Raw genomic sequence first — 27,144 nt, 5'->3', positions numbered from 1 at the left:
TCAGAGATGTGTGCTGGCCTCCAAAATGGAAGTCCACCGGTATGTACCTGCTGCCAACGAGGCGTCATTCAAGTGGGTTCCTCTGAGTTTGTCTGTCCCTTGTTGTAGTTGGCCTTTTAGCAGTGCATGTTTATTACTGGCTGCTGAGCCAGCCATTTATCTAGAATCGTCTCTATAATAATCTCTCCTCAGATGGTTCTGATGTCTTGATTGCTGCTCAGTCTCAATCAGCTTTCTCAGACTCCTCTCCCAAATGAAGTAGTCTCTCTGTTGATGTTGATCCTCTAGCCTTGCACTTGGAATGGGGCCCTGGGCCAGCTGCATTGTATTGCCTTTTTTCTTAACCCCCGGCTAATGTGTCACACTGTCAAACTGTAAAGTGGACTAACCAGATTATAGTGCAGAGTTAGCCCTGGCTTTGCAGGGTTCACATGGGAATTATTGAACATAGCTCTAGGATTAATGATGCAAAGTGGAAAGGGGCTGAGTCAAATTTTAACTAATGCATTTATACTCTGTGGCTTTTTTTCTTTTTTTCCCAAAACATTTGTAATTACGGAATGAAATCCAGCCTAACAAGAATGGTATAGTTCATATTGGAAATTTTAGTCTAGTGTTATTCCAGAGTGTTTTCATCAAGTGGCACATTGTACAGTTGCTACAATAGTGATAATTACAACAAAACAACCACAACAATAATAATGATAATAGTTGCCCTGCTGCAAAAGGTACAAAACAAACTTCAACATTCAATCAGTCCTATCAGCAGAACTGCACACATGATCAATCCAGATAACTCTTAAAGCCTACTTGCTAAATTCAAAGGTTAGATTCCCAGTGATCAAAATGGCAATACTGCTACACTGACAGTTTATTGGAGTCTACTTCAGACACTATGGCAATATCAGAGTGACTTTTCTGCAGCTGTGATTACAGTTTCTTGTTTAGAATTGATAGTAGGCCCTCTGCCAACACTTAAGCTCAAATGTTATGAGTCGACAAAGCCAGTCTAGTGGAGAAGCTCAGACTTTGATCTTGAAGATATTACAGATTTGAATCTTGGTGTGCTCTGGCTCTGCGTGACTGTTTTTCATGTTAATATGTATTGACTGAATTATCCTAGATCTTACCAACAACATAAGTGATTTCCATTTGAGTTGATTTTCCCTTAAGCCTTTCATGCCTTTGTGCCCGTCTCCCAAAAGGATTTGTGCTAGCTACATGGCTACATGCTCCTACATTTAGGTGCTGCAAACATAATGTTGAGCAAGAAGAAAACAGTGCTCAATTATTGATACTGTTTGCTAACATGTCAAGAAGCATCTTCATGGCATCAAGTGAAGTACAAGTGTAAGTATTCCCTTTGAAGGAGGGGGTTGATTAAAGGAAAAAGGCTGGTGTTGAGTGAATTTTTATGTACCCAGTGGGGAGTGAAATAGACTAGTCCAGCAAGATCTTTGCTGTGACCAAGTAAGAGACCGACCTGATGGTCGGAGTGTTTACAGCATTTTAGTGTCCTTTACCAAGTTGCTGATCTGTCCCAGCTCAGGGCATGATTGTCTGTAGCTGACCCTAACCTCTGTAGCCAACAGGAAGGCAAAAAGACAATTACTCTTTGGTGATTGCCTAAGTATTGCATTACATAATTAGACTTTTCTGCATTTGTTGAGTTAATGTTAATTTCCGACTGTACTCACATTCTAATTTCCTTATCATAGCTGTTTTAAGAAAGCCGGGATATTTTACCCCTCTGAATATTTTTCTCCAAATTGCAAGGGGCAAACTGGCCAATTATTTCAGTAGTGGTAAAGGCTAATGATATGATTTTCAGCAAAGTGGCAGTGCACCAGTTTTTGCCTCATATTTAAAGTCCTTCATGGGGAGAATTGAAAGAACAGAGGGGTGGTGGACACAGCGGGATCGCCACTTTTGAAAGTACAAACTGGAATGTGGGAAAGCAGGGAGGCCACAACGTCATTGTGATAGAAGGATGTTGAGCCAAAACGCTAAGGAGATCCGTTGTAGTGGTATGGTGTTTGCAAATTTGGTTATTTTTAGGATACTCATTAGCAGTCAGACAGTTTTCCTGGGGATCAGACATAACAGGCTTTACATAAAAAAGACAAGTCAAAATAAATCAGAAATCAGAACAAAATCTTGCCACTGGCTTTGATTTGCCTTGCCATCTCAAGTTTGATGGATAAGGTGAAATTTACACAGTCCTCCTCAGTCTGTCTTTGTGTCTTTTACTCTTTCTACATAACACAACATCGTCTGTCAAACCTGGTCTCAGACTAATGAAAACCAGTGGTGTCTGTGTTTGGAGGGAGGGTATTTTGCCAGTTTGTGCTGCCCTGGTGTGTGATGTGTATGCTATGCTTCATAGTGATAGATGATTGATGCTCAATGTTGTTTAGTAGCAATAACAGCAAGAACCACACCATAAATCCACACAAACAATATTGAGTATGTGTGTGTGTGTGTGTGTGTGTGTGTGTGTGTGTGTGTGTGTGTGTGTACACCCATGTGTACACACACACTCACACACACTCACACAGCTACATGTTTCCCACACATGCCTGTGGCAGCATTCATGTAAACACATGTGGCTCTAGTTGTATGTACCCAAAGCTCATTAGCACTAAAGTTGTTAATTTCATCCTTACTGCAAAGTTACATTTATTTGAATAGTGATAAAACATGAAGCCAAAGAGATTGTACATACAATGATGAAACACAGTGATGAAGTAAAGAAAATGAAAAACAAAGTTGTGGAATAAGTCATTTGTGTTTTATCAAAAAAAAAAAAAAAAAAAAAAAAAAAATTCTCTCCTCCAAACAAACATAAGAAAACAAAACAAAAAAAGGTTAAGCTTTGTTGGATAGCAGAATCTACATGACAAAAGAACATCACATGGTGGAAATTAGTATGACAAAACATAAAATGACAAGGGAACAAGGCATGTTTACAAATGTTTTTACCTAAATACTACATTTTTATGCATATAAATACAGTTTATGTACTTGGGTGATGTACTACATAAGACTGGTGGTAGCATAACTTCATTTTCTGCCTACTTGTCATGATTTTTAAGGGCTGATATTTGTTTAATTTTAAATCATTATATACCACCACATAAACAGTGTAACAGACTTTTTTTCTATTACTTCAGGCTGTGCACCTGATTGTTTTTTTAAATCAAAAAAACACTAAATTTTCTCACCCACTACCCACTGAACTAATCCCCAACAGGCTCCCATGACTCACCTATGGTTGCCGTCGGGGACACTAGTCATGTTGACATGTGAATATGAATTAAAATAGGGTGAAATGAAATAAAACACATTTTTAATTATCAGGAGCATTTTTTGCCCTCTCATTTTTAATTTTACAGGCATTGTATGAACTTTCAGTAACACTTTTGCCCCCAGGCAACCGTATTAATTTCCAATTCTGGCTGAAACAGGATAATATACTTTTCCATCTGAAGGGTTTAATTGTTGAATTTCCATGGCTATATACAAGGAGTGAAAATGAATTACAGGCCAGGCCAGTCCAGTCCTGTTCTGCTGTCAATGTCGTCCCTGTCTTAGTGTGAATGGCAACGTGGCAGGACTCTTGTAAAATCTGCCAGGCTCCCACTTAACACACAGTTTGCACTCTGGATCACCCCACACCCTGGAAAGACTACTGTGTGTGTTTCTGTCGTGCATATAGATGCTTGCATGCACAGTGACCTGACACTTGCTTACATGTGCACTACCGCACAACACTGTCCATTGAGAATACAGAGGCTGGGCTGTTTTGGAGGCCCGTAACCCTCAGTCATTACATGTGGTGAAAAGGAAACACATGAAAACTTTTACAAGCCTCTGTGGTGACAAAATGTTTTCAGCAGGCTTTCTGTTTCCCTTGGTTTTGTAATTTGTTATTCCTGTTTTTCACATTACTAATTTTCAATTTTTTTAACGAGGCAGGCCAGTCAATCCCTCTCGAGCACATACAAACAGAACAGGTGCCATGCATTACTGATATGACTGTGGATCATAAAAACTATCTGCCTCTTTTTTGCCTTTCTATCTGTATTTGTCTGTCTTTCTCGTTCCATTCTTCTTCTTTGTCTCCTTTGCTTTTCTTTGCCCCTTTTGGAGCTTTGTTATGGTGTCGGTTACTTTCTGACTTCATTCTCCTCCAGTCATATCCAGGCACCCTTACCAATGAGAGTCAAGTCCGTATTTACTAGCCTACACTGATCCTTTAGGGTTGTTTGTGATCCTTTCCTAGATATTGGAATTCATTTGACAAATGGCACGCCGTTTATTTAGTAGAAGGTCAGATGGGCATTTGGAGGGGATTCCCTCTGTGCTCAACTGTGGATGATCACAATGATGCTAGTTACCATGGCACTGAAAAGGGCAGAGTAATTACAGCCAATAAGGGAAGGGGGACACCTGTGGATCCTTCCTCTAGAGATCTGCCTCCCCAGTTAGCCAGTGTTTTCTGTGACTGACTCACTCAGAACCTAATTGAATCCAAGGGGATTCTGTATATTGTCCCAACTGCTCATTAAATAAGACTTGTGCTTGAACAGGCCAGTTGATGGTCCAGGTAATTACTTGGCATTAATGATCTACACCATAATGACCTGCATTAGGTGACTACAAAATAATTAAGTAACAGCAATGGAGCACAATTCTAATAAAGGACTGCACGCACCAAGTGGCACTGATGCTGACTTTTGTTCTCACAGTCCTCAGAGCAGGATGGGACGTCCAATCTTGGAGTCCATCAGCTACAGCCCATTTTTGAGGATTTTCCTGATGGTGGGAAAGAAGCTGGAAACTATTTCCATTTCTTCTATTACACAAGTCGAACATTTGTTCACACAATACACAAACACTGATACCTTCTGTAGGTGTTTTAGAGCCAGACGATATTTCTGCCGATATGTTCCGCCTCTTTCGCGCCCCACACAGACTACTTATCTTCATAAAACCACTCAGACTGCAAACTCTGCCTACTGAGACTACAACGGAAAAAGAAATGGAAACCAGAACACTTCAAATACCAAAATCTTATCCCTCGCTTACAGATTCTGTTTGTTTGTCTGTCTATCCTGTTTATAGAGATTATGGGAAATATACATGGATCTTAACAGCATTTTAACATTTAACATTATTTAACATTAGAATTATTACAGGGATTTAACCAGTCAGAAAATCAGACATTTTTTTAAATGATCTGATATGTATTTGTTAAAATATTTCACTGTGAGGTCTAATTTAACTCTATAAAACTTAAATAACAGGATTTCATTTAAATGCAGATAAGAAATTAGTTAATGTCAGATTTGTGGTGATATCTAGGTTGGGCAGAGGTAGAAAGGCAGACAAAACAAAGTAAATGCCAAGTTTGGCCTTCTCGAACTCGTAAGTACCACGCTTAGGCAGCTTCCTCCAGCAGCTCCCTTATATCATTGTTGAATTTCACCTTTCTGGATCACACTTTACACTGATGAGTTCACAGAACAGGAGACGTAATGATCCAGAAAAACTGCAGCATTATAAAATCCTGTTCTATTGCTGTTTATATCCCTAATATTTTGAAAGTCTTGGCTGATAAATGCTGGGTGCATTTAAACAGCAAAATAGCCCATTTTGAATAAGCCTTGATCTACAATTTTAATAAATTACAGTGCTTTCAGCATTTTAGTCTTTACCACTCAGCATCAGTTCAGATGAACCACGCTTTGCTGTGTTGTTCACATCTGTGATGGCCTCCTGTGAGTCTGTTTTGCTGCAAGGTATCAGTTTGATTGAATGTTTTCATTTCTCAGTGCACCTAACTGGGTGACCCTAGCAGTCATAGTCTTCAGAAATCATTTACCTTAGTATTGATAGCCTGGGCATACCACATACCACACCATATATACATGTCAACATGGACTCATGTAATAGTATTTTGTGTCTGCTGTCTAATTTTCCAAACATGTTCACCTGTATGCATGTTTGAAAGCTGGGAAAATAACACTTGAATGACAATGTTGACATGGTAGCTATAATCTTACAGCCGCAGCCCTAAATATTCATGTGGTATGGTGTAACAAAAAAGGAGAGTTTCATTGCAAAAATTGAGGCTCTTGTTGAAGTTTTTGTTTTTCATTTGTTCTCATTGAGGATGTATGGTCATGGGCTGTCATTTCATATATTTTTTTCATAATATGCGAATTGTGAAGCCCTCAGAGACAAACTGTGATTAAAGGATATGCAAATATACTTGACAACTCCTTATTGAATACAGCTGAATTCAAATACACTCAAATGTATTTATTTTTTACTCTAAAACAGCATAGACTGTCAGTCCCTCCATGATTTAATTTAATTTATATGCTCCCTCTCAGTGGCAGTATTCATGAATGGATTATTTCCTTTCATTGTTATGCAGATGACACTAAGTTCTATCTGTCATTAAAGTCTAACAATGAAACTAATCACGCGAACTCAAGAGTCTAGATTATTAATGTGAAATACTGGATGGCCTAGAACATATCCAGCTAAATGAGAGTTAAACTGTCAGTGTTTGACCAAACTCTTCCAGTTCTTTCAGTCTCAGTTACAGCTGGGACAACAACATATCATACGTATCATACATATTAGGCAGTTTACCGCCAATAACTTGATTTGTCAAAAGGGCCCAGGGCAGCAGGACCTATGGTGCAAGGCTCTCCAGGGACTTTGGCTCCAAGCCACAGCCTGGAGTTCCCAGCCTCAGTTTAGACAGGGAGATGATGGCACTCATCATTCCCAACTTTGGAGTCAGACCACGGAATTGTGGTCTCCAAGCTGGCTGGATCCCTACTGGAGAAATGGCAGATGCTGCAGCATCCAGGGAATCTGAGAATGTCTCATTACTGGCAGTTTAATGAAGAATAGAAATCCTGTCCTCCAGCTTTGTAACCTTTTTGTTGAGACCAGGACAGACTGTGCAGCTTGATAAGGCAATTGGGGTGGGCATGGTTGGGGTGAGGGGACCAGGGTTTAGGGGCATAGTGAAACCACAGAAGAAATACATGGCAGTACACAGAAAACAGCTTTGGGCAGTTTTCAGCAAGTTATTTTTCAACCTTTTGACCTTTTCTTGTAAAATGCTATAGTTACAGAGTTGAGAATCATCACTCCACTTCGGATTAAAAGGTTTCTGTCGCCACTCATCTGGCCAAAGGGCTTCTCTTTCCAACTGCCACACACACAACACACACCATACACACATCAGCACTGAGCTGAGGTTATATATAGCCACCAGTGGTGATGGCACCTCGATAACACCTCAGTTGTTTTTTACTGTTATGATGCCACTCGTTGGTCCTCACTTGGTGTCTCTCTCTGTTTTTGTCTCTCTTTCCCACTCTCTCACATCATAGCTGCTACAGTGGATGACTCATACTAGTGTGGAGGGTATTTTCTTGTGGTTCCACCATATTATACACTTATACACATGCAAGCGTGTGTGTGTGTGTGTGTGCGCGCGTGCGTGTGCGCGTATTGACAAGGTGATAAGGTAACCTCCAGGCACCGCCTAGGGGGACTGAGTGATGAATGGGTGTGTGTGCACTTGCATATACTGAGTGGCCACGTGCACCAATATGTACACTCTGTGATCCAATACAGTATCCCTTTAGTGACTGTATGTGTGATACATTCACTTAAATAATTTATTCAATTCCTCCTCCTACTCTTTTTTCTGCCCCCTTTCACTTTCTTTTATTCTCTTTTAAGCATTGCAGAAGGGAGTCACACAAACCACCGCCCATGTACGGCTGTGTTGCTACGGTGACAACTCTGGTTGCCGTGCCTATAAAAAGGCAACGGGGGTTGGGGGGGGCGATAGGGAGTCCAGTGTGGGAGTGAGTGAGATCGCCAACTTCCGCTTTGCAGTGACAACTGTTGTCTGTTGGTTTTAATTTCCTTTTTATCTCACCGGAGAACACCACAGTTATTACAGGTGTGTGTGAGTCTGTATATACATATATATACATATATATGTATGTATATATGCATGCATATGTGTATTAGGAATTGAAACAATTTTGTCTTCAAGCATAGAAGTATTTTGTAAGCAGTAGTAAGACAACTCACATCTTGAAAAATGACATTCTTTACTTTCATGCCAGCTTTCATTTTTGGAAGAGTAGGCGTCATTTTTTTAATTAATTAAAAAAAAAAAAAATGATAGTGGGTATCTAATTATAGATGAATCCCCTCATTTACAGTTGAGTAGAAAAGGCAGTTTCTTGTATTTCATGGTATTCTCCCTTGTCAGTACACCTAAAGCAAAATAGCAGCTATAGAATTGTGTTTTTGTCATCTTGAGTAGCCAGAAGCCACCTCATGATCCCTTGGGCATGTCAACACATCACGCTCATGTTCTATAAATGCATTTTCCCCATGACAACATCATCATTGTATGACAGCCAAATGACCACTCAAGAATAGAGATTGTACAGTTCAGTGGTCAGGCTGCTATATTCTGTAGCTGGAGACTGCTACACTTCACTGCATGTCAAGTGTGTGTGTCTGTGTTTGCAATACTCTGGCTTTGAATTGGCAGTGGCTTTACATAATTTCAGCTTTGTCTATTCATGTTTTTGGTCCAAGTTTTGGCTTCCTCTTACTCTGCTTTCTTTTCACTTAATTAACTGTGTGTGTTTTGAGGGAAGGGGAAATAAATGTTTTTAATCCCCACATTCTCTCTGCTTGTGGTGGTTATATTCCTGCTGTGGAAACCCACTACTGCTGGAAGAATATTGGGAAATAATTTGTGAATGCTAGTCACAGACACCGTAACTCACTGCAACCTGTCACTGACAACCTGTACGCTGTGAGTGTTACAATCAGCACAGATTTACAGCACATGCATGCTCTCTCACTCTGTCTCTTTCTCTCTCTCTGTCTCCCTCTCCCTGACGCTCACACACACAAACAAGTTTAAACTGAACATTAAGGTACAAACCCATTCAAGATGGAAATGACACATGCAAACATTCAGCTCCATACACTAACAATACACAAGGGTATGCACACAAACATCACGCATACATGCATGCACAAAGCGCTCTTCTGTTTCGTGACACACATGACTGCACAAATGCAGCGGCCCATTCTGTAAACAGACAACACACACAAAGGCACGCTGATAAATCACTATAAGCATATTGCAACATTGCCCCTACAAGAAAACAGCATCTTGATGTCATCTTGCTTCTGTAATTCTACGCATATCCGGTTGAAACAGGAAACTGGGGGATATAGCACATGCAGGGTCTGTTCAGTAGTGAGCAAGTAGGCCCATAAAAAATCAAAGAGATATCACTGAGGCGACACAGGCAGTGAAGCCCATTGCATACTTTATGTAGTTGGTGGAGTGATCTGTGAAATGCTTTCCCCATAACATGGAGCTGTCACAAAGTCTAGATTTTTCTAAATCAATGAATTCCAGCCACTGGGATTAATTGGCACGGATTCAAATGTTATATTTTGTTATTCATTGTCACGTGTATGTTATGATGAACAAGTTGAATTTTTCATGTCAGTGTGACTTCATGATGTGCTTGGAATTCATCTCCTTTAATGTGGCCGCTTAACATGGATACAGCAAAACATATGGACATAGGTGAGCGTGTATGCAGTGATCTGTTGCTCTTGTTCCCTTCTGGGTTCTCTCTCTCTCTCCTCTCTCTCTCTCTCTCTCTCTCTCTCTCTCTCTCTCTCTGTGTGTGTGTGTGTGTGTGTGTGTGTGTGTGTGTGTGTGTGTGTGTGTGTGTGTGTGTGTGTGTGTGTGTGTGTGTGTCAGAGCATAAACACTGCAGCACTCCCCCACTCGTTCTCCTCTCCCTGTTTGCTCATAAGCAGAGATGAGGAGAATCCAGAATATTCTTTCTGGCTGAGGCCTCCACAGCACTCCAAGGGCTTAGGGAAAAATGGTGAAACTTAAAGACTTCAGTATCTATATGTGTGCATGTGTGTGTGTGTCTTGGCTTGGGGGATGGGCTTGGTGTGTGTCATGCACATGCCAGTGTGTGTTTGCTGAGCAAAGAAAAGTGTGTTAACATTCTGAACATTCCCCATGCTGAAGCTTCTCTTTGCATGTTAACTGCAACGTGCAGCTCGGGATCGACAGGCTCTTGCTTTGCAGGATTATTTGACTGCTCTGTGTATGCATGCATATGCTTGTGAGATAGTATATAGATAGATAGTTTTGAAGATACTGCAGCACATTCAAATCAGATAAAGGTGGACTTGCTTGTTGAACTACCACCTTTACATGCTGAAAAAAGTAGTTCCCTTCTGATCACACCTGGAGATGTTCTGCCTGATTTTTTTTTCATCGGTCCAAGGCATTGATCCAATCTAACAGAATCGTGTAAATTGCAAGTTCTTCTTAATTATACAAGAACTTATGGTAAACTAATGCTAATGTCTATTTTTTTCTGTTGTATTGCAGTTTGCAACCTTGATTCCAGAGGAATCATTTCAAAATGAAAAGCTCTTAAATCAGATCAGCAACAAGTGAGTTGAGAATCGATGTTAAGCCCACTTAGATTCACCCACTTAGCAGTAAATTCAATCTGTTTTTTCTGTTCTAAAATTTGTTGCTGATATGAAACAGTCTAAAATTTGGAACCTATTGCAATGGGTGTTTTTTCTAGTCAACCAAAACGTTTGTTTGTGCCCTGTTGATGGATATTGATTTTTTTTTTTTTTCATTGCAAGCCCTGCTTGACCCCATCACTTTTTCAGGGACTTTCTCTTGTCTATGGGGCCTCTCTTGTTCCTCCCCGCCTGCTCCTGATGACTTCCATATGGGCTGGAAGCGCACTACATGCTCTGATCTGCACCACACCATAAGTGATGGCTGATTAATGAGGGAGAGATAGAGAATGAGAGGGATAGAGAAAAGACTGAGTCTGGCAGAAGGAGACGGATAAGGGGGGCGAACAGAGAAAGAAAGGCAGTGGAGGGTATTGAAAGAAATCTCGCTAAAGAGTAGGAGTGAGCTGAAAATTGAAGAGGTGGTTGCAGAGTGAGACAGAGACAAGAGGAAGGATGCAGATGTGGCTGGGATGCTCCCCAGAGCTCTTCCCATCCTGGAGCGCCTTCCGCAAGAACCCAGCTGCAGTCCTCCCTGGATAAACCTTCTCGTCCTTCCTCAGTCTCCATCTTCATGTCGGGGACTCCCCATAGGTTCCACACCCAAGCTTGGAAAAACCTTTTCTAAGAATGTGTGGTTCCGCTTGCATGTTTTGTTTCAGCCTTACAGGATTTTCATCCTCCCCCAGCCTGGAAAGAGCTGACTCAGGCCTTTCAGAGTGGAGCTTCAGTTTATTGTCGCCTGATGAAGCCAAAAATGTCAAAACTGCAGCAAGGGGCTCAATCTAGAGAATGAGGGGTTGGGATGGAGACAAAAGGGAAGAAAATCTTCTCAAATGTACGCTCTGTTAACAGATGAATCAAACCTGACTATTGCTTGCATTTATTTCTCTCCCTCTTTTATCTTGAACACAGAATTGTGCGTGTGTGTGTGTGTGTGTGTATGTGTCAGGGCCATATACATTGATTTGTCTGTCTGATGGGAAACAGTAGAAGTGATAAAGCACTGAAAGGCAGAATTCATGCCAGAATATAAGGCTGGCTCGCAAACCTTCATGGTAAACTGACTTTAATAAAATTATAGCGATCTCTTATCCAGTGGAAAAAAACAGGGTCCATGATTTGAAACAGTAAAACAATATCAGAGGCTCTACAGTGTTGTGCATAGACCATGTAGCGTGCATGGGAAATAATGAATATATAATTGGATAGTGGAGACCTTGAATGCTGGACCCTGTTTTCCCCACATACAACTGTCATATATTATGAGTGAAGTAACCCTTTAATATTCTTCTTTGTCTTAAAATGTCAAGGAGTTATTGTGGTTTCAATAAATTCAGTTTATCATCATTAATATATAAATACATTAATGTTTTGACAACAATCTGTGCACACACTCACTATATACCATGGTGGCAGGACTCAGCAAACAGGCCCAACAGTCCCAGTGCTTCTCCACATAAGTAGGATCTAATATGGACCAATAAGAGACAGCTGGCATGAAAAATGAAAAAAAAAAAAAAAAAAAAAAAAAAAAAAAAGAATTCTTCATCCACTGCCTGGCGCTCTTAAGGATGAACTGTTGTTGGTATACACAGAGTACGAGTTTTCAGCTACCCCTTTTTGGTTTGTTTCTATTTTTAGAGAAGTCGGTCGGCTGGTTACATAACTTTGGCCTAATCAGCAGAGAAATTAGTCAAAATTTCCACCCCGAGTAGTGAGGAGTAGGTCAGCACAATCAGCAAACGAACAAAAATGTCTCCTCCTCATCACGGGTTCCACTCTCTCCTTCATATCATGTAGCAGGATAATAAGCAAGCCAGTCAGAACGTTTAGCGCTGCCATAACTAAGTGCCTAATTAACCAATCATCCAATCAATTAACTCACAAACAAACCTAGCGAATAAAATACAGTTACACCTTTGCAATATCATAAAAATTAACATCAAATGATATTAATCTGATCTGATAGCGATGCTTTGGAGTACATCCCGTCAAAATGGCAGCATGTGACCTAACGCTGATCAGTTTGTGGGTCTTTGTCTTGAACCTGTGATAGAGAGAGTCGATGACATGCTATCCAAGCTGTGTTGTCCTGTCCAGGGGCATCTCAGACACAAGGTTGCATAATCATCTGCTGGCCAAGCTTCTCCCTCTTTCCCTCTCTGTCTCTTTCTCTCAACCCCCCACCTCCCTGTCCTGCTTCTTGTTCATGTCTTCCTCTTCCCTCTTTCTTCATTACCCTCATCAGTTCATTGGCCCCCTCCGATCATGGCAGGATATGGCATCATGGCGGCAAAGACCCCGAAGCTGCACCAGCCCTCTTTGAAGTCAGAGCCGTTCCTAACTGAGTGCCTCATTAACATTAATGAGAGGGATGAAAATATTCTCATCTCAAATTCCATTCTCTATTTCTATTCTTGTCAGATCTGCAGATTTTTACTCTGTGTGTATGTGTGTGTGGGGGTGTGCACGTGCCTGTGTGCATGTTGGGTAGGAAATTAAATTTTGGTTGTGGCTGTTTAGTTCCCTTCTCCCAAACATCGCCAGCATCTTTTGCATACCATGCAGCACTTTAGTGGTGAAATAGTTTAAGAGGCTTGTGAATATGGAATTCAATTTATCCACTGTGGTGCTCTAAGTGGATAACAGTTTTCTGCCTTGGTGTGTGTGTGTTTATGTGTCTCTCTCTGTTTAGGCTCTAGTAACCAAGGCTGGCGCCATCATAGAGGTCCACAAGGCAATTTGCAATGTGTCAGTGTCTAAATATCTAACAACTCAACTGGACAAGAAGAGGAGATTTCTGCTGAAATATTCTTGCGGTGTCACTGTAAATGAAATTTATTAATATTAACACTCAAAATACAATATCAGTGTTAGCCACATCCAAATATAGATTTATATAAACCAGGATGTCAAATGTGAGCTAAATAACTGTATAACCCATTCACCACTTTGTCAGCGTTGCTGAAAATTTCCACACACACTGCATAGTTATAGAATGTCCTCCCCCTCTTTTATGCGTTGCTTGAGATGCATTAGGTCAGTTCACCTAAAGAAACACTTGTTTGCGAGCAGTGCCAGAGACATTTTGGGGCCAAAAGATGCACAATTTTCTGGTGAGTTTTGCATAATCGTCAAGGACTTTTCTGGTAATTTTTTTGGCTAATTTTCCCATAATTTTCTTCTAATTTCTTACTTTTTTTTTTTTTTTTTTTTTTTTTTTTTTTTTTTGCTGATTTTCTGATTGTATCATGTCAATTTGTACAATTTCCCCACTAATTAACTTTTTTTTTTTTTCCCGTTTTTTGCTCAAATTTCAAAGCAAATTACCTAGACACTACTGGAATATTAGTTAAAAAAGAAAAGAAAAGAAAAGAAAAAAAAGAAAAGAAAACAAATATTACAACAAAGCTATATTTGTAACATAATAATAAATAATATATGTAAACGTCAGATCAGTGATGCTGGATCAACGTCATACTTGTTAACTTGCCTTAAATGCAGCTTGAGGCTGTATTCAGACAGTTTTCACACAGCATTTAATTGAGCTTTATAAATACATGAATAAATAAAAAATAAAATAACTCAAGGCATCACCCTAGGCGCTGTGCCCGATCTGCCCAGTGGCCCCTCGACTCCTTTTGCGAGCTAACAAGCCAGTAAGCCAATTTAGCCAAGCTATCAACATTTATGTTATCATGCAGCTACTTACCACTGCTAAGCTTCTGCTAGACACCTTAGCTAGTGTGCAGATCAGATGTGTTTACAACACAGCAGTTAAGCTGTCCAGACACTGGTGAGCTGGCTAACAAGCTGGCATTATCTAAACACAAAATTGATAAGCTGTATCAGTGAGGAAATGGTCAGTTCCCGGCCAAAACTGCAGCCAAATCAGCTGTTCACAGCCACTGTTGCCCAAGAGCTGAGGAAGTCTGCTGTAGCTGCCAGACATTTGCATTTTGAAAGCATATAACAGACTTTGGAAGAAACATAAGGAACCCCGCTCTTATGTCCCAAGCGAGGAAAAGTGGCTTTTCCTCATGTGTTATGTTTTCAGAGATAGTGAGGCAGAAAGTACAGCAGGTTTAGCTCAGTGGAGAGGAGTGCTGTAGTCGAGGGAGTGAGAGAGAGAGAGAGCTTGTGAGAGAAAGCGGGAGCGAGTGAGCGAGCAGTGGATGTGTTTAGAGGATCGGTTAACAAGAGGAGGGTCAACAGGACTAGATTACTCCAGTCAAGCACTTAACTACAACAATTTCCCTGACACTCCTGACAAGCCAATTCAGATGCAAGTGTGTTTCTCCCTGAAATTGTATCCCATTCCTTTCAGCAGCTTTCAGCGCCGCCAAAACAGAGAGGCGTTGCACAAACACAGAGGAGACAGTGTTCTCAGGGAGGTACGCTAATGATGCGAACAGGCCTTTTTTCAAATAAGTGAATGCAGAGATCCATAATGTATCAGTGAGCTAGCGGAGAACATAAAAATATAATATTGGCTTATATATGTCAAAAAGGTTTTCTTTAATGGTGAGTGGACCAATGAGGACAGCAGCTATGTCATGTTGGCTGCGCTCTGCGCTACAGAGTAAAGCCCTGTATTGCTCATTTTTGGTTTGTTTTTTGTTTTTTTGTCAACCGCTTCACCCCACACACAAGTCGAGGGGATGGATTCCTCTGGGTTTTAGCTCTCTGCGGTCACAAAGAAGAGGAGGGTTGAGGCTTAAAGCTGAATCACTGACACACACGCACACCCAGACACACACATGCATACACACATTTTGCTCAGAGGCACAAATGAAAACAAACTGCATACTGAAGTGCACACACAAAACATGTGCATGCATATGTATTATCACTGACATGCAAACACACACACTCGCTCCCTCACACACAAAGTGGTGAGAGTTAGTCAGTTAAAACATTGGAGGCTGCAGCTGCGGTCTCTCCAGTGGTCTTGAAGCACCAATTCTTCCCGCGGTGTGAGAGCAAGGTCCTCGCTCCGACATCCCATTTGACCAAATCAAGCAACCACAATCAGCAAAACACGCAGCAAAGCAACAAATATGTTCTACCACTTGGATCCAATTTTTCAGATTGCCTGCATGCAATTGGAAAGCCTCCCAGCCACAAGTCAGACTCAACAGGAGGCCTCAGACTAAAGGCCTGTCTTGGATTTTCCATAAGTTTTGGCCTGGTACCTAAACATAGTTGATGCTTTATTCTCTCTTTTTGGACATTTCTTACTTGGAACTGTCATCAGCAAGAGTCAATGATGGGCAACCAACCACAATTTAAACATGGACGAATTTGATAGCTAATTTTTTTTTTTTAAAAAAAAAACTTTGATTGCGTAAGGATGCTCTGTATTGTTATTCAAGGGGTGAAGGGGATAGGGATGAGGGTAGAAGGGTAGATGTGTTAAACAGTCAAAAAGCCAAAAAGTACTTGACAGACTGTTGTATTGTCTGTAATATGTTGATGTTGCAATAAAAAAGGACACTTTGGCTGGATGGATGCAGGCCAGCATTCAGGCTCCTTTGTTTGCTGGGTGAAGTTCGGGTTCTCCTTACCGCAAGGCCACCCTTCCTCCACCACTCAACATGCTGGAGTCACCCTAAAATTTCACCAATCTTTGAATAATCTCCATTGCCAAGAGCTTTGAATGAGCGTGGCTCTGTGGCACAAAACCCCAGTGCAGTAAAGCCAAGTCAAGTGGGGCAACACAGCTTTTTCAAATAAAGTGGTTATTCACAGTGGTTTGTTCTATAATGGTTTATCTTGTTCCCCAAAGCCTGTTATCTAAGTCACAATTCCGGTTCACTTGGTAAAAGACGCCAGCTTCTAACCAAAGTATCGCTGGTTTGAATCCCCAGACCAGCTGTGAAATTGAGGTTGGGGAGGTGAACAGGAAGCTCGTCCCTCAACAGAAACCATTAAATGCCACTTAAACCGGAGCCAGTCAAGCTAGCTGATGGGCGTTGCGGTTGTTCTGGGCAGCTGCTATGCATGTAGATGCTAATGTAACAAGTGATGTAATGGTACATAACAAGTTTGGCACACCAGTAAGTATTTAATGCAAGGCAGATGGCCTCCAATATAATGTTCTGTTTTCAGAAAACCATTAATCTATAATATTCTTCTTCATACCTGGCCACTGCGAAAAAAATGAACTTTCCTTTAGGGTTTGCTTTGGGGTAATTAGCTGAATTGCATTAAACTAATTACGTTAGCCGCCACATGCTGCCTGATATTTAATTAAAATTATGATTACTACAGGGATCATTTTCTTGCATTTAACACTGGTGCAACCTAACACCTGAACCAAGCTGGCTGTACTAGGCTATTCCATTTCTGTGGTTCCAGATATCAGTCTGGCCAGTATGGAAGATATCAGAAATTTTAATTTTTAGACCATATCACTTCCTAAATTGACAAATTCTTCACTTTTTTTTTAAACTGCTGTCTAGTGTCCATAGTAAACGTGTGATAAAGCACAAAGGGGTGTCCTGATATTGGGAATTAATGGACATTGGCACGGGCGAATGCACTTCTCGCCTCCTCTTCGTCCATTAATTCCCTATAACGGGACACCTCAGAGTGGATTGAAGATCACTTAAATGATGGTGCTCTTATATAATGTAGATACATTTAATTAATACTAGATAAGATGTATAGCCTATTATTATTTTTGGGCATAAACACTTATCTCCAATTGAAAAAAGGGGGTAAACTTTCACATTGCACAAGAGGTGGATGGCTGAGTTTGGGTGGCTTCCCTGCATCCCTGCATGCTACATCTATAGGTGCTCCCCTGGGCTGTGATGCTGTTGCTAAAAATAAGAATGGTTTCTTAGTCAATTTTCCTGGTTTAATAAAGGTGTAAGGGTTTAATCATTTGACTGTAAAATATGCTAAAATAGTCAACTGAAGCAGCAAGTCATGAATTAATTATACTGCCTCCCCTTCTTTTCTCTTCTCCATTACCAGTTCCATTTATTTCTAGCATACAAAATTAGGATGTTGTATATAAGCTATGGGCTAATTATGTTGTTTTTAGGTGTTGCCTCCTTAATGGAGCCTTTCTTCTGTGAGATTTGTGTTAAAAATATGGAGGCTCAATTATAATGTAAGTCCATGAGCTGCACTGTATATCACGGTTCAGCTTGTGAGGTCATATGGAGGCTATTAGCAGAGGTGCGAAGGTGTTGTGCGTGAAACACGTACTTGTGAAGAAGTGTGTGTTTGTCTGTCTGTCTGTGAGTGCTTGCTTGTAAATAGAGGTTCACAATACACACAGGAGTTAAATGTTTCAGAGCTGTTCAAGAAGATCCAGTTTTTCCCCCAGATTTTTTTTTTATTATCTTTTTTTATCTGGAGTGGGACGCATGTTAAGTAGCCTTTGCACGTGCAGGAGATGGTGTGCCACTGCTGTGTGTCTGTGTGTCCACGTGTCGGAGCCGGCACTCACACTTAAGATTCAGTAAAGTGTTTTGCCTGTGGGTATGGCTCCTCTTATTTTCAAGTATTTTCAGCCTTGATGCATGTATATTTTAAAACACAAGGTGTCTGTCTCAGTGGAAGCGGATATGTCTTTGCTCTCATCACCGTCCCCTGGGCTGCAGTGGGTTGTTTGGGTATCTTTTTTCTTTTCCCCAAGCAGTTTTATGCTGTTCTTTTCACTCTCTCTTGTTCTTTTCACTCTCTACCTCTGCTTCATTCCCTCTCTTTCCCCTTCACTCACTTGCTGTCTCCCTCTCTTTCTCAGGTAGTTAGTATTGCAGTGAAATGCAGGATGCCTATCACCAGAATGCCCTCTTCTTGTCTTTTTCCCCTTCTCTCTTCGTCTCTCTCTTTCTCATATTAGTAGTAGTCGGAGAGGAGGTGGCACTGAATAATTTACCGTTTCCCTCCCCACAGTCTGTCATTTGCTTTTTGCTCTTGTAGAGCCTCCTGCTGTTGCCCAGTGCTCAGATAACACACACACAAACTCTTGTCCCATATCATGGAGTCTCAGATGTACTTATTACTTCTCGGTAAAGCTATTTTTAATGAATTAATGCAACTTTACTTTGTTTCTGACATTGAGACTTAACTTGACTGCATTTATAGCACCTAATAATGCTACTATTTATTTTTAAATAATCCTTATGAAAATTAATGAGAGCTTTACAAGAGAGCTTTAATTAACAGTCATTAGTAATGTGGGTATGACGACCACGCAGGTAGAGGTAATTATAAAACAGCTAAAACAGTTTAATAAGGTCAGAAAATTCCATCCTTTTGCTGTAATGCAGCCTTTAAAACCAGGGAAAGACCTCACTTAGGCCATGTCACAATATTAAGATATGTAGTTTTATATCATGATATCATTATAATATCAATATATTACCCTGCCCTATGAGGCTGATGAAGGTAGCACAGAGATGGAGGCAGTGTGACGGATACGGAAAGTGCTGTTTTCAGGGAATGGTTCGAGTAATGCTCACTATTATCTGTCCTTAAGGCTGTGAAAGTCTGCAGCTTTGTCAGGACGCTATCTGAGGTTATGTAGAGGAACTTATCTAAAAAATGTATTGCATAGTTTAATTATTTTTCACATACTTTGCAATGTGTTTCTTTGTGTAGCGGGGTGATAATGCTCCCAGGACAGATGTAAGCATGCCTTCTTAATTCTAATGGTAATTTCTGGCAGGGCATTATGTCAGCTGCATATCTGTTGCGTTACTGTTACACCTGGAGTTGCAGTTCAAAACATCCTCAAGCATACTATGGCTTTTATGCAACATGTGCACTGCCTGTAAAGTTTTCTTCAAAGCTAAAAAGATGCATTAGAATTAAAAACAGGAGACTGCAAAAAAAAAAAAAAAAAAAAAAAAATACTGTTAACTAGCTCCCCGGTTGCCACAAGAGTTGGAATAACAATCAATAAAGCATAGCTGACTGTGTTTCAGGGGAGTTCTGAGTTCACTTGGAGTGCATCTTTGACCATCAAATCAGATAATTTGGCTGAAGCTATCTGTTGTATAATGCACAATAAGGGTTCACAACTCAAAGCCATCTTTCTTTTTTTCTCTGTGTGTCCTTTTGCAGTGAACAGAGTATCTGCCAGGCGCGAGCCGCTGTCATGGTGTATGACGATGCCAATAAGAAGTGGGTCCCAGCCGGCGGCTCCACGGGCTTCAGCCGAGTCCACATCTACCACCACACCGGCAACAATGCCTTCCGCGTGGTGGGACGCAAGATCCAAGACCATCAGGTCAGAGTGGGTGCTGAGCCTCAGAACGGTCCAAAAACACTGGAAGCAATGACTGATGCTTCCAGGTGTTGAGATGTATGGACTAAATACAATGTAAAAACACTGGAAACTGTTTTGAATTAGCAAACTGAAAGCTAAAAGATGTCTCTCCGTGATATTCCTGGCTTTTTGTACCAGTAGTGTTAGATTTTCAAAAATCATCCAAGGAAATAGTATTTACACTTACATTCAGGACATTCAGCTGATAGCTTGTTGGCTTCTTTCAGACCCCAAAAGCCACCAGCCTTGTTAAAACATGCTGTAGAACAAGCCTTAATTTGACACTTTTGTGGCTTACTCTAAGTGACATATGTGAAGCGTCAGCACCACTGTCACCTGCATTTCACCACCACCTCAGGCAACATTACTGTGTCCAATCTCCCATGCCATGACTTGTTCTGTGCAGTTATACATTAGGATTTGGATTCAGATTTTGTCAACAGGCTACAGTCCTATTCTCGTGTAACTAACGTTTTGACAAAAACAAACAAACAAACAAACAAACAGATTTCCTGATTAAAAATAGATTTACTTGCAGAAATGCAGAAAACTTTTCAAATTTAGGTAATTGAGAAAAATGAGTTGCTGAAAATAACATAAAAAAACAACACTAGATCAATTTCAAAGGATTAACATAGCTTTTCTTGCCAATTCTTGTAATCTCAGATTTTAAGTGTGTGTGAGGGGCTACACCAGACTGGTCAAAATCAAATAGCAGCACAGTAACGTGAGCCCTAATGTTTGTGAGCTAGTGGTTAAAAAAATATTGAGTAATCTTATAATCTTGTATTTTACATTTGACATTGACACAGCTGACAGCGAGGCAGAGTTTGATACAGTTACACACAGACATGGTGTTTCCTCTACGCTCAGTGGCCACCCACTGCTGGAAATTTGCCCTCACTCTCAGAAGGGAGCTCACAAGGAAATTAAACGGGACTGTAGCCAGGTCAGAGATTGGACCAAGAGCTAAAATTCTTCGAAAACCATGGAGAAACGTTACACAGAGACACAAAACACCTGACAGTACATGCAGACACACACTAGCTGACCTTGATCTGAACCCCTTTCCTGAGACTTGAACTGTTTACTGCTTGGCTCGCTAACTCTTTTAAATCCAGTGATGTCAGCACAACCCGCTGATGGGCTGCTAACATCACTCCCGCAAACACACACACAAGCAGCATGGCCTGTTGCACACGCACGCTCTCTCTTTCTCACATACACAGTGGTTCACAAACCTATAGCCAAATCCTGGAAGAGGAAGAGGATGGAAAGAGGAGCAGAAAAAGCTAATGGGCTCAGATGGCTCACAGCTTGATTGGCAGTCCTAATCCTCAATGTACATAGCAGCATCTCCTGCAGGACTGTTACAGTATAAGCAGTTTGTGCATGCAAGTATATGTGTGTGTGTGTGTGTGTGTGTGTGCGCGTGCATGTGTGTGTGTGTGTGTGTGTGCGTGCGTGTATGCAGTTTCCTGTCGGTTCTTGTGGTTTTGACAGGGGAGCGTGAGTGAGATCCAGGATTGAGCAGCCAAAAGGACTGAGCCTGCATCACAAGAGGAGCTTTTGTTTCCTTTGAAGTATCCGAAGAAAACAGGGCTATATGCCTCCTACCACAAGCAACAAGCAATGGACTGTATGTGCATGTGTGTGTGTTTGTGTGTGTGCATGCATAAGGACATGTCTAGTAAGATTGGGTGATAATTCAAAATGTAATATTCATTCATTGTTTGTATTCCGCTTGTTTAGTTAGGAAAAAAAAATCACACAACAGAGAGTACACTATACTGTAACCTGTTACACCATACATGACTGAAAAAGAGCAGGAAAAAGAAAAACACCTTTTATTACCTGTCCCTCCTTTAATGATAAGCACAAGACATAAACATAGATGGATTGCCAATTATTGTAAACAACCATTCCTACAATCAAAGTCAGTTGTCTTAACACAAATGTTACTCAGTAAGTTCATACTGTCCCATTATTCTTTTATTTATTTATTTATTTATTTATTTTTAAACATTTTCTTAAAGTGGATAATATTTGAACAGCATTTCAGTCCAAAGAATTCCACATTTTCACTCAACATACTGAAAAACATCTGCTTCAACATAATATGAGCAAATGTATCACTATTACCATCACTTAATATCAAGACAATATCACAATATGGTCTCATCGAAATATCATGATGGTCAATATTATCACATTTCAGCAGATGGGGGTTATGGGGTTAATTCCATCAACCTGACTTTTTTTTTTTTTTTTTTTAATGTAGATTTTCCTCTAATTTATTCTAAATTATCTTAATTTAAATGTGTCATGCAAAAAAAAAAAAAAAAAAATTACTTCTGCACACTATTATTGTCACTCTGTTGGTCCAGTAGCTAAAAAGGTAATTCGACAGCAGCTGCAGTGTCAATAATTTAGCAAAGTTTTTTTTTTGTTTGTTTTTTCAATCAAATACATACAACCATAAATCTAAATCAAAATCATTATTAAATAAAAGAAGCACTTTAGTGAAAAGAGTGTAAAAGTAACAGATACCCGTTATTCCCTTACTATTTAATAGTTGCACACAATAACTAGGCTCAGTGCTGATGGGTTGTCTAGAGAGTCATTCTGCTTTGGTCTAGCCATGGTCCTGCAACTTTGGGGTGGGAATGAGGGTTGATATCGTAAAAAAAATAGCTACGTAGCTGCCAGTGTTGTGATATTTGGTAGGCAGAACATGGCTCTATTTGTATGTTCGCTAATGTGACAGTGCAGAGCCCCCTTTCAACCCCCCAAAAAAGAAAAGAAAAACAGTGAGTTACCGAGGATCACCCGAGGACACGGTGTGTGTTTGTGTGTGTGTGTGTGTGTGTGTGTGTGCTATGACAGCATGTGAGTGAGAACGCATCCGATCCAGTGATTTCCCATGGGGGGCGAGGGAGGGGGGCGTTCCAGCACACACCGCTTCAGCGATCGCACAATCCTTTTCTGTCTTTTGAGCTTTCCCATGCGGCCAGAGGGGAATGGGAGGAGAGAGGAGGATAAGTCCTGATGCTTTTGTCTTCTCCTCTCTGCTCCTCTCCCCAGTTGTCCTCCTTTTATTACCCACCCCCTCCTTATCTTCATCATCCTTCCCTCTCTCAGTCTGTATGTTTGTGCCTGCATGCTTGCAAGTGCAGCAGACTCTCACATTACTCACACTGGAATTTTATTATTGTCGCGGCACATTTGATCACTGCAGCATGAGACAAAACTAACAATATATCACATACGAGGGCAGAGGTGTGATCTTCATATCTAAGGACCTGGAAAACAGAAGAACGAAAGATAAATAAATTAATAAAAAGGATGGACTGGCATGTGTTTGTTTTAACCGTATACAGTCAGTCAGAGCCTTGGGCTGATTGTTGGCTTGCATGGCGCTGCTATCATAAGAAGCACATTTCCTCTGTTTGTTTTATTCCCTGCCATCTACAATAAGCATCTAGAGTTACGCTGGCACAATTCCTTTTCACACTTTACTGGCTGCTTGTTTTATTACCCAGTCCATCAACAATAAAAGGATGATTATGCAAATCCCTTCCCGCCTGCCAAAGAGACATACTAATAACGACAGAAAATGACACTGGGTTTTTCTCACTGGGTCAAAACAAGCCAAGCTGGTGCTAGCACCAGGCATAATTTTTCACAAACTAACAGGTTGGTTCCAGCATTAGCAGAGATCTTTGCTTACCCCAAGCAATGTTCAGCGCAATCAGATCTTAACTGTAGCTTTCACAAATTTCCAGCGCGCAATGTCTCAAGTGCTTTCTTACCAAAAAAAAAAAAAAAAATCCCCATAGATAAGCACTCGGCTAGAGGGGCTCTGTCTGGGAATGTTTTGAATCTGTGCTCTTTATTACTTTGGACGTGAGATGACACAGTGATTAGGAGATTAAACTGCATTACATTATCTTTTGAGGGTGTTTCTCGAGATCAGATGAACAGTTAACAAAATTATTGCATGTTCTGTACATGTTGCCCCCATTGCACTACCAAAAATCGACAGATTATGATGGAGATGGAGATTAAGATCCCATGATTTAAAATGCCGTCTGTTTGCTGTTTACATAGTGATACTGCATGGTCCCCCGTGGTTCTGGGGGTTTGAGAGCCACTCTTCAGACTCACTCAGCCCAAATAAATGGAGGTGTCCTGGCTGTAAGCCCAGGACATTGAAATTCTTGGTGGTGGCATCTAAAGCATCTTAAGCACTGAGTAAATGAATAATAAAGTCCCTTTACGGCCAGACAAAATTGACCTTTTACTACTCACCGCACTACAGTGTCACCACTGTTGTCAATTCAAGTACAACTAGATTGAAGGTCTATTAGGTGGACAAGACCTAAGAATTAGCAAACAACAAGTGTGTTTGTGTTATTTATGGGAGTGAATTATCTTTTGTGGTGTATTTATCAGCTCCACACATTGAGTTATGTGGCAGTTTAACAGTAAGCGGCATGTAAGAGTTTTTCTCCTTGTTTTTGTCCATCTGTTTCTTAGCAAGGGATGAAATATCAGCTCTCTCGTTCACCTGTCAGTCTGGCAACACCCAGCTGCACAAACGCCTGACTTGACTCTTTTACGAAATGCTTTTACTTTCTGTTTGAATTCCCAACAACACAGGAGCATAATGCCAGCTCTCTTGAAAAAAAAAAAAAGGATATAGCTCTCTCTTTTTATTCAGCAGTAAGCACAAGAATAATACTATATATTGTAGGCAATGGCAAGTCTTTGAAAAGTCACAGAATTCTGAAAAGCTTCAAGTTAAAACAAACAAACAAAAAAATCTCTGGTACTCTCACAAATTCTCCAACAAATTCAAGTTATGTTCACTATCCCAAAAAAAGACATTGATTGTGTCATTTTTTGATCAAAAGGAATAAAACAGAGTAATGAATTTTAATAAGACCTCTGAATCTGAAGTTCATTTAAGAAAAGAAAAAATGGTGTGGTTATATTTATAGAGGTGGAGTTTTATATTTATAGTTTAATATTTTAGTTGTGGAAAAGACAGAGACATGACATTTGGTAGAATGGGAACCGTGAGTGGGGTCAGATTTAAAGATGTATTCCAGCGCAATTACATGTTGCCTCATCAAAATTTGAATCAATAACAAAATCCAAGGGACGTCATCTTTGTTTTAACCGCTTTCTTCTTCCCTCTCATCATGCACCAATTTGGCAGGTGGTGATAAACTGTGCCATTCCCAAGGGGCTGAAGTATAACCAGGCCACGCAGACCTTCCACCAGTGGCGTGACGCTCGGCAGGTCTACGGCCTCAACTTTGGGAGCAAGGAGGACGCCAACGTATTCGCCAGTGCCATGATGCACGCCCTGGAGGTGCTCAACTCCCAGGACACAGGTACACCTCCCCTTTTCAAACTACAGGGTAGGGCTGGGCGATATGGACAAAACACACATTTGGCAGGTAGATAATAATAATAAATCAGCTAGAATGGTCTGTTAAGTTCAGAAAATTGCGTTTCTTTACTGTAATTCGGCCTTTAAAACCAGGAAAACACAAAACTTGGGCCACATGATAATATGATATCTGAAATCCAAGACGATATCTAAGTACTTGGTATAAGTACCAAGTTTTAGCACCAAATTATTAATATTAATATTATGACATGCATGTTGAATCAATGCTGTGATGGAGTATCTTTTTCCAAAAATTTCAACACTGCTTATCCACGCTGACAATGTGGCAGATGTATTTATATAATGTCAGATCTGTGATTATTCTTTGACTAATTTGCTGATGATAGAATTATTTCTGTAGCTGAGTGTGGAACTGGGTTTTCATCTATTCTGATTGGCTTGCAGTTAGTAGGTGAAGTCTACATAAGGCTGACTCTCTAAGTTGCCCACTGTTTTAACCTGATGAGGTTCTGGGGACCAAAATTTCGTTTGCTGTTTGCTGAATAAATTGTTTTTGCTACTAAGTCGACAGCATGCAGAAGCCTTCTGTTTCTCATGATAATGAACCATTTCTCCAACGCGACTGTCATTTTGTAGGTGTGCATAAGCTTTTTTCAACTAGATGTATTTATATTTCTTACCACTCACCTTAGTTGTTATGACAGTCAACTTTTTTCCATAGTTTGTACTTACAGGAAGGCAGGCATAGTTGTGTCAGAGGGCACAGGAACATTGGCTGAAAAATGTGGGATAACTGAAGGCATATGCTTGACCAGAAAAAAAAGAAAGAAAAAAGTTTTGAGTGAATAGGTAAAATAAGTAATCATGACTTCAGCTTTTGTAGTGGATTGCAGAAATATCACAACACTGCACAGAATGTAAGCAGGTATTCAGTGTTTGTACACTGGCAGCCTTGACTTTTCTACGTCAGTACTCCCAATAGAAACTGATACTGAAGACAGAGCAAGCAGTTAATGAGAGAAGGCTCCTGTTAACAGCATCAGTAAAGGAGATCATTTATTTTCAACATCATGGAGCATGATATATGCTCACATCCATCAATTAGAGAGTATTTGGAAAACCTCTAATTGGCCTTCATGACTAGACTCAAAGAGCATGGGAGTACCTTGAGAAAAAGGGCTTTGGGTTTTCACATAAAGCACCAGGAGGGCTGGCTATTATTAAACTCATTAAACAACATTCCCTTTACCCCCAAAACATATGCCCACACACATAGCGGTAAGTAACTCTACCGCAAGTATTTCAGGGATATACTCTTGTTTTCTTTTTCTTTTCTTTTTTTTTTTAAGCTTTATTGGTACACCATGACCTTGGTTTTCTTTCTGAAACGTACACTGATAGTGTAGCTTTATCCTCTGCCTGTGCATTTACTTTTGCCTGCCTGCTGGAGAAGATGAGAATAAGCAGAGGGGAAGGAGTGAGGGAGAAAGAAGAGATGCTTGTGGAAAAATGGTTTGGGATAAGAAAGGAACGAGCATTGATGTTTTCCCCACATGACTTCAGATCTGCTCTGTGTGTGCGCCTGTGTGTGCTCGTGTGTCTTTTAATGGATGGCTTTACAGTCCCAAGGTGTGAACTAGTCTTTTACCTCCCGTTTATTTTTGAGGCAGAAAATGCTGCTGAATTCTTATCTCATCCTTACCCGCCCTCTCTTCTCCGTTCCTCTCCTCTCGTCTTCTGTTGTTAATCAAGCAAAAAGACAGGCTGATGCCCTTTTTAT

At 40.5% G+C, this 27,144-nt stretch overlaps 1 protein-coding gene across 1 annotated transcript in view; it reads left to right on the top strand.

Annotated features, from left to right (window-relative positions):
• The first annotated feature begins 13 nt into the window (after nucleotides 1-13).
• enah (ENAH actin regulator) overlaps nucleotides 14-27,144 on the top strand; it is an 87,250-nt gene continuing 60,119 nt past the window's right edge. Inside the window, exons 1-3 of the mRNA XM_030047244.1 lie at nucleotides 14-39; nucleotides 19,738-19,903; nucleotides 25,167-25,344. Coding sequence (XP_029903104.1) covers nucleotides 26-39; nucleotides 19,738-19,903; nucleotides 25,167-25,344 — 358 coding nt within the window. The 5' untranslated portion in view covers nucleotides 14-25. The remainder of the gene's footprint in view (nucleotides 40-19,737; nucleotides 19,904-25,166; nucleotides 25,345-27,144) is intronic.

This window comes from Myripristis murdjan, chromosome 24 (genome assembly GCF_902150065.1).
Source record: "Myripristis murdjan chromosome 24, fMyrMur1.1, whole genome shotgun sequence".
NCBI classification, from domain to species: Eukaryota; Metazoa; Chordata; class Actinopteri; order Holocentriformes; family Holocentridae; genus Myripristis; species Myripristis murdjan.
This window is presented reverse-complemented; position numbering and strand designations above follow the sequence as displayed.